At 43.6% G+C, this 11,617-nt stretch overlaps 1 protein-coding gene across 1 annotated transcript; it reads right to left on the reverse strand.

Moving 5' to 3' along the window:
- Window positions 1–5,075: 5,075 nt before the first annotated feature.
- Window positions 5,076–7,971, reverse strand: LOC135919531 (peptidyl-prolyl cis-trans isomerase H). The gene is made up of 7 exons (XM_065453423.2): window positions 7,788–7,971; window positions 7,482–7,546; window positions 7,358–7,426; window positions 7,219–7,261; window positions 6,899–6,991; window positions 6,654–6,741; window positions 5,076–6,592 (listed from the first exon to the last, which is right to left on the reverse strand). Exons 1-7 carry the CDS (start codon window positions 7,869–7,871, stop codon window positions 6,483–6,485), a joined length of 552 nt encoding a protein of 183 aa, XP_065309495.1. The 5' UTR covers window positions 7,872–7,971; the 3' UTR covers window positions 5,076–6,482.
- Window positions 7,972–11,617: the final 3,646 nt, after the last annotated feature.

The raw sequence follows: 11,617 nt of genomic DNA on the forward strand, positions 1-11,617 counted from the left end.
AAGTCCTTATCACTTTAACACCATTGGATATGACAAATGGTAACTCGGGGCCTGCAAGCCAACTAACACCAGACACACAAGCCTATGTAGTACTAGGAAATCAGGTAAGCACAACTGTAAGTACAAATACAACTTGTACAATATACAATACACACGCAGGACAAGCTGGAATTCAGCGCTCACTTTAGTTGCTTTCAATGTACTATACAGACACACTTTCTGACAAACCAATTTTCTCTAAATTTACTACATAGACCCATTTTCTGGTAAACGAGTTTTGCAGAATCATCCAGTCATCCACCCGACTGTAGCACGAAGTTACATAGCTAATCCAAGCCTTTCCTTTGCAACTTCATGCTACATATTGGTGGATAACAATTTTCCCGTTTAGGACCCATTTCTCCCATCAATTTTTGTGACTGGCCATGAGTGATCCATACAACTGCTATCACTATTAAAACACAGTATGCCATTACTTCACACAATTGTATGAAAACATGAAGCATCCTTGAAAAAAGCATGCGGCATTACCATGTCTGGAACTTACAAAACCTAGAAATGTGCCTTCCAGCCCACTCGCTTTCAAATAGCATGGCTAGCAAGTGGCATGGTTCTACATACTTAACAAAGTAGCAGTCATTACCTTTCAGGTGTCTCTTTTGTAAAGTATATTCGCACATATATAATCCACACTCTAATTTTGTAAGAATGCCAATTCAAACTGAAGCTGCCAACTGATGAGTCAATTCCTGCCTTCAGGTGTGGCTTCACAGCAGTGCACTCCACATTGCCAGGAGGCCATGTTTTGAAATTGTGCGTAAATGTGCACCACATGGGAGGCGGTTTTCAGCGCATACTTGAGGTCGAGAGTAGGGAGGACAAAAAAAAGAGGGGGGGGGGGAGGGCAGTAACTAACCGGAAGTTGCGTGATTCTACGCCCACGTGACGTATGAAGGCACAAGTGTTCTAAAATAAAGGAATGCACAGAATGAATTGCCCTTAGCGTGGAGAGGCAACACAGGTGGCAAGGGCAGACATCATTGTAGATGAAGTGGGTTATATCAGTATTATGGTTACATGGCGCCATGATTGTACCTCAACAACTTCGTCAGTTCTATTGCAAAATAAAGAGTAGGAAGGGCCTGCCCGAAGCGAGTTCATTTCAGTACGTCCATCTCTCTAGTTTCGACAGAATACAAGAATTTTTATTTCGGGCTATAATGGGAAAATGAATTTACAACGGTACAGTCATTGCTTTTGCGCCTTTAATTCATTGACTGCATTGTCAACTGTTCTGATGTCTTATTCCGTTAGCAAAAGCTCATTGTACGTCGTGGAATTAGCACACAGTCTATGGCGATGTTGCGAGCCTCTTAATTAACAGCATGCAGAGGTCTCTCAAGGAAGCTTGAGAGGCATCTGTGCTTAACTTTATATAATGTACCAGTGGCCAGGATAATAAAAACACAGAATAGCTTTTGACCAGAGGAGCAATGACTCGTCATATGAGAATTCAGCGTAATCGCCATGGTAAGGGTCAAGTCAAGGGCTGCACGAATATGAGACTGATTGACATCTTAGTTATGAGGAGCTTTACCTGTTGGCAAAGCGATCGTGTCGAACGCTCGGAAGGACGCGGTCAGGAAGGATTAACCAGCAGACAAGAGACAGGCCGGAGCCCATCTTTAGCACATCCTACACAGGTGCGCTCTCAACAAAGGTCGAGTCCCCTTAGGCAGTTCACTTTTCAGGCGTTCATCTTCATCCTCCTATGCGCACTCCTCTACACATTAGGTACACAAATTTTACCAGTTAATTCGGTCAGTTGAAACTGTGTGACTGACATGGCTAGTCATGCACACAGAGCATTGCTTGCCTCAGCGGACAAACATTGTGAGGAAGATGCAATTGTACTAACATATATATATATATATATATATATATATATATATATATATAGAAAGGAGCAAGGGAAGAAAACGGGCAGTGGATAGGATACCTGGACAACGATGACACGCTCCAATGATTTGAGCGAGAACTTGCGGTAATCAATGTGTCCAATGTGTCGACACGTAACGAAGCTGAAAAATGAATACAATTAAGGGCAATAACCTAACACGGATGTTGCACGGTGCACTTTCGATCACAATCAAGCCAGGTTAGCTAACTGTCATGCCATGCCGGCATGATTGGCTAAGCTAATGATGTCATGCTGGCACCCATATATGTCAGTCAATGTCATTTTGTACGTCGCATGGAAGCGAGTATTACTTCACAAACTTGCTTGCATATCACTGAATTATCAACCATGAGATCAATTGGGCTCTTGAGAATCCACGTTGCCTCAAAAGTCCAGGCACTCGTGCTCCAGATTTAATGTCGCCCATGGTTAGCTGAAGCACTAAGCTTGTCGAGTGTGAGCTGTTCTGTTGCTATTGTATTAGCTGGAGCGAATGGTTTAGCGGGTTTGGTTGAGTCTGTTGAATATGTATTCCATAACTGAATCTTTCCACTTTTAATACACTTTACGGCATAACCAACTGTTCTGCAGCAAAGCTAACTTTATGCAGTGATGCTTCTGGTGCAAAGACTGCTCATGCTTCCGAGTCTATATATAATGAACATCTTGTCGGGACATACTGATTTTGCATAGTCAATTATGGTAACAAAGTGATGAAAGTGTTTAAAGCCACATTACGCACTTTAAAAAGCAGAACTATGCAATGCTCTTTAAAAGAGACTGTGTTTGCTGCAATGATTAAATGGTTAAATATGTCAAACAAAATTATATTTACGCTGTAACAGAAGGAGGCAGTTCTCGTGTCGTTCCAATGTGCAGACAAGCACTGATGCTGACTGAGATGCAGCTATACCTTTGCCAAAAGGTAAGTGCAACTCCAATTAGGACAGCAAAAGTTGCATAGCCATAATGCACATCAAAATCATATAAATGTTCCCAGCAAGACTTCAAGATAAGTGACGAGCATGTCAAGGTTTACCTAATGCAAACAGAGCAATAGTATTTGGCCTTTGCAGTGAGCACTAGCCTAATTATGTGGTCTGCAGTTCTTGGATGCTAGATACATAACAAGAAAAGTTCCGTTCATCTAGAATTGTGAGCTAAAGTAGTTTCAATGTTGTTCTGCATAATGTGCCAATACTAACAAAATAGATAAATTAGAAGCAGCAGGTTCGTAAGGTTACTCTACTGTGAATTATTAATTTGTATCGTCATATATCGGTAAAAACATGTAGGCTCGAAAACGGGAAAATCAAGGATTGCAGAAACACAGGCATGGTTCAGACACACTGGTTTAAAATATGGAGCACCAGATAAACTTTATCACTTCATTAACATGATTAACCACGCGAATAAGAATGTCCTAACGAGATGTTCACTTGACTCAGTAGCATGAGCAGGGTTTGCACCTGCAAAGGAAATGTCTGTCTGCACACTACGAACATTTGTATACACTGTTTAGGCACATGCACATACAAAAAGGAGCTACCGTAGTGACGATGCCGATTGCCGATGAAGCCTCTGATATGTGTCAAGCGAGCTGCCGTGATGCTTCAACGTAAGAGTGTCGTCACACCCGGTAATTTCATTTTGTTTTTTACTTTTCTCCCCACTCTGCCTCCTCTCTCGACCTCAAGTGTGCACCGAAAACAGTCTCCTGCACCATACTGTCATGAAGCTACTTCAACAAATAGCAATAGTAAAGGCAGCTATGATTGTTTTTGGAGTATTGTGTTGTGCCACATTGCATTTATAAATATAACTTTGTAGGCAATTATTTGACTAGCTTATTTACAACAGCTGTAGTTAGGGGCAAGGGTTACAATGCACGAAATTATGGAGTCTCTATTCTAGCTGGTACTTGTCCCAACATTAGCACTAAATGCTAAAGGCCACCCATCTTAATTTCTTTCAACACTAGGGTAGTGCATGTCCTTGAACCGAGTCTGAATATAATTACAAGAAAATAAATCTGAATTGATGAACTGCAGTAGTTAGAGCTGGGCTTCACCGATTTCCTCACCTAGTTGTTAGCAGAAAACAATCTGCTGTACTGCAATTACTCTTCGTAAATGCCATGAAAAGCGGAGTTTCCTACAATTACTAGAGGTAACTCTGGCGCTGCGATCGTTCAGCTGCGATGGGAACGATGGGTAGTACATGAAGTTGTCCGATCTTGTGCTTGGGACTTCAAACATTCTTGTGGCTAGGCTTATTTATACAGCAATTTATACTTCTTTTAATGCAGAAGGTAATAAGACTCTGCAAGCATGTATAATTGCTCATTGCAATGGTTACGCTTGTCCATGCATCTCTGGCGTAATGGTTTCAATATCGGGCTTCCGTGCTAGAGGTCCTGTGTTTGAATCCTTGCGTCGGACAATTTTTAATGTTTATTGCATTATTTACTGAAAATGATCATTTTGCTAAGCCGCGAAGCCATTTAAAGCCAGAAGGATGAACTTTAGGCAAATCCATGTACCTAGTACCCATCATTCCCATGCTCACTACAAGCTAACCCGCAGAACATATGCACCTCCACACAAGTCACTACCTAGAGAGCAGGAGCAATTCCTTCGACTCTACAGGTTAATACATTCCCCCACCCTACCAGAAACCACCTCATAGACCCTACAAAATTCTCTCCACAATGCCGCTTCTGCGCAGAGCCCGGGTCCCTCGGGCACATAGTAGGGGGTTGCAGAGCAGCACCATTAAATCGTCCGAACCCTTACCCCACTAACGAGCTTTGGGAGAGAGCCTTGGCCAGCTCCGACCTCGAGGATCAGCAACGATTGATTGCGAGGGCCCAGGACGCAGCCCGAGCTCAAGGCATTCTGGAATGAGGACGCCTCTCCAAAGCTGCATTTACCTAATAAGAATGTTTATTCTCTCTCTCTCTGGCTGAACTAGCCTCCTGCAGCTGCCGTAGACACTAGCGCCACAGTTCCCTCTATTGTAAGAAACTTTATTATGCAAATACCTGAAAATGTAAGTCCATGTCTTGTAGTTGCAGCTGGTAATTTTACTTAAAGGAAATGTCGGTGCAGGGTCCTGCACACGCTGCCTTCTTTAATAACTTATCCTTTATCTTCTTCATAATGTAAGACGTTCATCATGATCCAAAATCAACAAGCTCATCTACAAGCCACTCTTCAGAAAACTATGCAAAACAATGGTAGGCAAGGAAAAAGGCACAGTGAATGTGAAGCACTAGAGTTGAACATGGAAACATGCGGGCTTGTCACATCGGGTCCAAAGCATAAATGTCAAATTCTTAACCAATGCATAATACCAGTTTTAATGCACGATACAGTCAAGCCTCAATGTAACGAACATAAATATTACAAATTATAGAGTCTAAGTCTCAAAATGCTTTTCGCCTATATCAGCATGTAACAAATACACACTTATAACAAATATTGGATATAACAAAGGCATTTTCGTGCTGGCTGCAACTTTATTGTAACGAGGCATGGCTGTCCCAGGCTGAAGCTGCGCGAGTTGTTTAGAGCACTTGAAAAAAATTAAAAAGCAAGGGAGGCAGGACGAACGAGAAGAAACAACACTGTCATTGTTTATTACTCCAACACCCACTCCATCTTCCTCCCCCATTTGTCTAGCACCTCAATGCACATTGAAGACTGCATTGGATATGGCCTTTACGTTGAAAAATATGGCTGATTTATTTGGATTTAATGTTCCCAAACAATGCAAGGACTCATTATTGTGCACCGAAATCCAAGTACACAAGCCTTTTCTTTTTTCATTCTACTTCCATTGAAACACGGCTGTAGCAGCAAGCCCACAATCTTGTGTTTGCCTGTGCCTGGATGCAGCAGTCTGAAAACGAAACACAACATTTCGCATTCTGATTTAGCAGCTGAATACTACAGAAAATGAGTCACTGTGGTGGGTGCTAAAGCTCACAGCAGGTATTTCATCATCATTATTTGCAAATGTGAATAAACAAAAAGTTTGAAGGCTGCCAGTAACAAACACCGATGTGCTTAAAACTAGCTGAATGCAATCACAAAAATAACAGAAAATGCCATATATGAAGCAGCAAGAAAGTGTTTGACTGATGAACCAAGAATGACTCAAATATTGTTTCAAAAGAATCCTTGTCTATTTTAGTTTGCCATTTGCAGCAAAAAAACATGCGGTGCTGCAAAGAGACAATTGGTGCATTTTGCAAACACAATATGAAACTGCAAGTTTTTTCATCACACTGTGTCATTCCCATTTCAAAAGCTCCTTCTCCAAGTCCAACACACATTAATAACCACAGTAAGAGAGTGGTCATACACTGGAACAGCTACTGCTTTTCTCACTGATCTATGTATACATGCATGTGTTCCAGTGCAGAGTCCTCCTCTTCAGTCTTGGAACGGCACACTTTTGCAAGCTTTGCGTGCCACAGGGCTTGAAGATGTATTTACATGCCCGAACCAGCACAAGTTTACATTTCACCACACTGTGAGATGATAACGGGAATTTTCGGCTTGTTGTTGGGTCCAATGGGAACATTTTCAATCTTCCGCATGACCAGTAAACCATCAAGGATACGACCTGCATTAAGAATACAAAAGTTAGTTTTGCACTGTAAGGAAGACCACCTTTTTGTGCTTACCAAACACAACATGTTTCCCATCTAGAAAGTCGCATCGTGCACATGTAATGAAAAACTGGCAGCCATTGGTATCTTTGCCACTGTTGGCCTGCATGAAAAAGCAAATGTAACAAGCATTAAACTGGCAGTGCTGTTTGGCTGACACTGAGCCTTGGTGTTTAGCAATAGCACAGTGTTGTATGAAAGATGTGCATTCAAACAGGAAACTTCTGCCTGTACGAGACTTGGCAGCATAAGCATTATACCATGGACAGCAAGCCAGCGGCGTCATGCTTCATCTGGAAGTTCTCGTCGGGGAAGGCACCACCATATATACTTGTCAATCCCATACCGTCACCCTGGGACGAAAGGGCTGAAGGTTAGCACTCTACAAAATTGAAAGTAGGCAGGACTTTTATGGTGTGAAAATGCAGCATGCAAACAAACATGGACGCAACTAGACCAAGTACAATGCAAATGCGGTTCTCTCCTGTTTGTTCTAATTGTGTCCCTGTTTGCATGCCTGTCTTTCTGTACCACGAATTCCTACTAAATTGCTCAACTTTCAGTTATGATCAGGACTTACATTGACAAAATCGCCTCCCTGGATCATGAAGTCCTTGATGACACTACGTGTGCACATATACAAGGCGTAAGTATAGTGATGCATTTACATCTCTCGTGGGAGCTAGAGCGTATTCTAGTACACTCTACTGGGAGCTCACCGATGAAACGTGGAGCCTTTGTAGCCAATCGGTACGCTGTCCTTTTTGTACTCTCCAGTGCAAAATTGCCTGCAAAGTGCATGCATCTGAATCTGTCGCAAGCCAAATTTCAATTAAAAATTACCTGAAGTTTTCTGTGGTCCTGGGAACTACGTCGGCAAAAAGCTCCATTTTCATTCGCCCAACCTCCTTAATAATTTTGAGAGAGAAAAAGAGAGAGGGGGAAAAAGAGTTAGTTGTCGCCAAGCCAGGCAGGCGAAGAAACGCTCTCATGTGGAGCCACGTGCGGAGTTGCAAGCACGGCACCGTAATGTTGGCTGATTATGTTCGTACGAGTATCTTCGTTCACTAAAAGTTTCCGCAGCGCGTCAACGAAGCAGACCACTTGCAACTAACATCAGCAGATTGTGTAACGTGCAAATATACGCACCGTAGAGCCGATGGTAATATCAAAGAACACCACAGGATTGTTCGGATGCCTGAGCTGCTGTTGAAGTTGATTCCAATTTGCCATTGTTAACTAATGCAACCAAGAAATAGAGGCTCCACAATGCAATCCAACGTGCCCGCTGCAACAAACGACGCTGCTGGCGTCATGGAGATGGCACATGGTTGCCCGCCCGACATGGAAACGTGCGTACTTTGACATACCACTGCTGAGAGTGCTACATAACCAGAGCACGAAGATTGGAGTTAATATTTACTAAACGTAGCAGCTAAAGCACAATTTTCAGATTCTCTTTAGACGAAACTGCACTTACAAACTTAGTGTCCTAGAAATAACCGCATGTCAGGGACATGCACTCAACACGATTGGGAACGCGTAAACACATGGAAGTTTCATTCCTTTTCCTACACTCTTAAAACGGTTGCACCCCTTGGGGTGTATATTTGTCCCACAACAATAATCGTCATCTGGCTGGCTTGCGTTTCCTTTCCTGAAAACTCGGCGCTCGCTACTTTCCTGTCGAGAATGCTGCGTCACGGTGATAACGCGCATGCCGTTCGTGACTGGGAAGTACCGGACTCGCAGCGTTAAAGGAAGGAAACACGGGCAAGACAGATGACGATTATTGTTGTGGGACAAGATAAACCCCAAAGGGTGTAAATTTTTCTAAGAGTGTAGGGTGGCACAGTGCAACTACACTCTTAGAACGGTTGCACCCTTTGGGGTGTATATTTGTCCCACAACAATAACCGTCATCTGCCTTGCTTGCATTTCCTTTCTTGAAAACTCGGCGCTCGCTACTTTCCTGTCAAGAACGCTGCGTCCCATTGATAACGCGCATGCCGTTCGTGACTGGGAAGTACCGGGCTCGCAGCGTTAAAGAAAGGAAACGCGGGAAAGACAGATGACGATTATTGTTGTGGGACAAGACACGCCCCAAAGGGTGTAATTTTTTTCTAAGAGTGTAGATCAACTAGCGCGACATTTTATAGAGTAACCAAGAGTAAAAAAGCACCTCAATATCCCAAACGTACACCTTTTGGATCTATCTTGCACTCTTATCAATAATTGTCATTTGCCTTGCTTGCGTTTCCTTTCTTGAAAACGCCGCGCCCGCTACTTTCCTGTCGGGAATGCTAACTCATGCTGATAACGTGCATGCCGTCCGTTACTGGGAAGTACCGGGCTCGCCACGTCAAAGAAAGGAAATGCGGACGAGGCTGAAGACGATTATCGTTGTGTGGCAAGATACGACCCAAAGGGTGTAATTTTGCTTAAGAGTGCACTCTTAGAAAAATTTACACCCTTTGGGGCTTATCTTGTCCCACAACAATAATCGTCATCCCTCTTGCCCGCGTTTCCTTTCTCTAACGCGGCGAGCCCGGTACTTCCCAGTCACGAACGGCACGCGCGTTATGATGGCATTGCCGACAGGAAATGCTATCATGCTGATAACGCGCATGCCGTTCGTTACTGGAAAGTACCGGGCTCGCTGCGTTAAAGGAAACGCATCAAGGCAGATGATGACTATTGTTGTGGGCCAGAAGGGGCACTCCAAAGGGTGTAAACTTTTCTTGGCGTATGCACTCTATACTCTTAGAAAAATTTACACCCTTTGAGGCTTATCTTGTCCCACAACAATAACCGGCCCGGTACTTCCCAGTCACAAACGGCATGCGCGTTATCAGTGTGACGCAGCTTCTCGAAAGGAAAGTAGCGAGCGCCGAGTTTTCAAGAAAGGAAACTCGGGCAAGACAGATGACGATTATTGTTGTGGGACAAGATAAGCCCCAAAGGGTGTACATACACTCTTAAAACGGTTGCACCCTTTGGGGTGTATATTTGTCCCACAACAATAATCGTCATCTGCCTTGCTTGCGTTTCCTTTCCTGAAAACTCGGCGCTCGCTACTTTCCTGTCGAGAATGCTGCGTCACACTGATAAGGCGCATGCCGTTCGTGACTGGAAAGTACCGGGCTCGCAGCGTTAAAGAAAGGAAACGTGGGCAGCACGGATGACGATTATTGTTGTGGGACAAGATACGCCCCAAAGGGTGTAAATTTTTCTAATAGTATTTCTAAGAGTGTAAGAAACGTTTACACCATTTGGAGTGTATATTTGCCACAACGATAATCGTCATCTGACTTGCCCGCATTTCCTTTCTTGAAAACGCCGCGCCCGCTACTTTCCTGTCGGCAATGCTATGTCATGCTGATAAAGCGCATGTCGTTCGTTACTGGAAAGTACCGGGCTCGCCGCGTTAAAGAAAGGAAATGCGGACAAGACGATTATCGTTGTGTGGCAAATATACACCTCAAAGGGTGCAACTGTTTTAGAGTGTATACCCCGACTTCCTGGACTGTATTTTACTTTATAATGGGCTCCTTTCTGCCGACTCTCATACCATACACTCGTAAAACTATTGCACCCTTTGGGGTGTATATTTGTCCCACAACAATAATCGTCATCTGCCTTGCTTGCGTTTCCTTTCTTGAAAACTCGGCGCTCGATACTTTCCTGTCAAGAACGCTGCGTCACACTGATAACGCGCATGCCGTTCGTGACTGGAAAGTACCGGGCTCGCAGCGTTAAAGAAAGGAAACGCGGGCAAGACAGATGACAATTATTGTTGTGGGACAAGATACGCCCCAAAGGGTGTAAATATTTCTAAGAGTGTACTCTAAAACAAAATTACACCCTTTGGGTCGTATCTTGCCCCACAACAATAATCGTCACCGCTCTTGCTCACGTTTCCTTTCTTTAACGCTGCGAGCCCGGTACTTCCCAGTCAAGAACGGCATGCGCATTATCAGGGTGACGCAGCATTCTCGACAGGAAAGTAGCCAAAGCCGAGTTTTCAAGAAAGGAAACGCCAGCAAGGCAGATGACGATTATTGTTGCGGGACAAATAGACACCCCAAAGGGTGCAACCGTTTTAAGAGTGTAGAGTCTGATATAGGTAGCACTAAGGTAGAAAATTCCACATCATGATAAAAATTCCACCTCATGATCAGTCACGATCTTATCATTTAAGTCAATGACCTATATGACAAGCTTTGCGACGAAAACAGAGCAAACTGCGCACCAATGGATAAGGTGCGTCAGGACAGATTTGAAAAACCTTGTGAACAAACGAAGTATACAAGAAATGCAAGCATAGCCAAATATTAAATTAATTAAATTATGGGGTTTTACGAGCCAAAACCACTTTCTGATTATGAGGCACGCTGTAGTGGAGGACTTTGGAAAATTTGACCACCTGGGCTTCTTTAACGTGCACCTAAATCTGAGCACACGGATGTTTTCGCATTTCGCCCCCATCGAAATGCGGCCGCCGTGGCCGGGATTCGATCCCGCGACCTCGTGCTCAGCAGCCCAACACCATAGCCACTGAGCAACCACGGCGGGTAAGCCAAATATGGAACGCAACAAAAACGATCGCATGAAGCTGACGGAACACTTTTACAGTATATATTGCACTATACCAACAATGAACAGACAACTCGCACAAGCGCTAGCTAACGTCGTTTATTATTTTTTTGCTTGTTGCATTACCACAACTAGATTGAATAATGCATATTTATATCACAATTAGTATGCGGAACTTCATGATTACCTAATCATTCCCTCACCGCCTCACCTTGAGCAACCATGATAATGTTTGCGCTCTCGATAAGAAGCGTTCGATTATGTAGAAGGAAAGCATGCTTCGCATAGTTACCTACTCCACCAACTCGACTACTTAGACAGGTGCATGCCATTTGCGGTCTAAAACCGAGCGCTATAAAAAAAACAGCAATGAAACACGGTTG

The sequence above is a fragment of the Dermacentor albipictus genome, chromosome 2, assembly GCF_038994185.2.
Source record: "Dermacentor albipictus isolate Rhodes 1998 colony chromosome 2, USDA_Dalb.pri_finalv2, whole genome shotgun sequence".
Classification (NCBI taxonomy): domain Eukaryota; kingdom Metazoa; phylum Arthropoda; class Arachnida; order Ixodida; family Ixodidae; genus Dermacentor; species Dermacentor albipictus.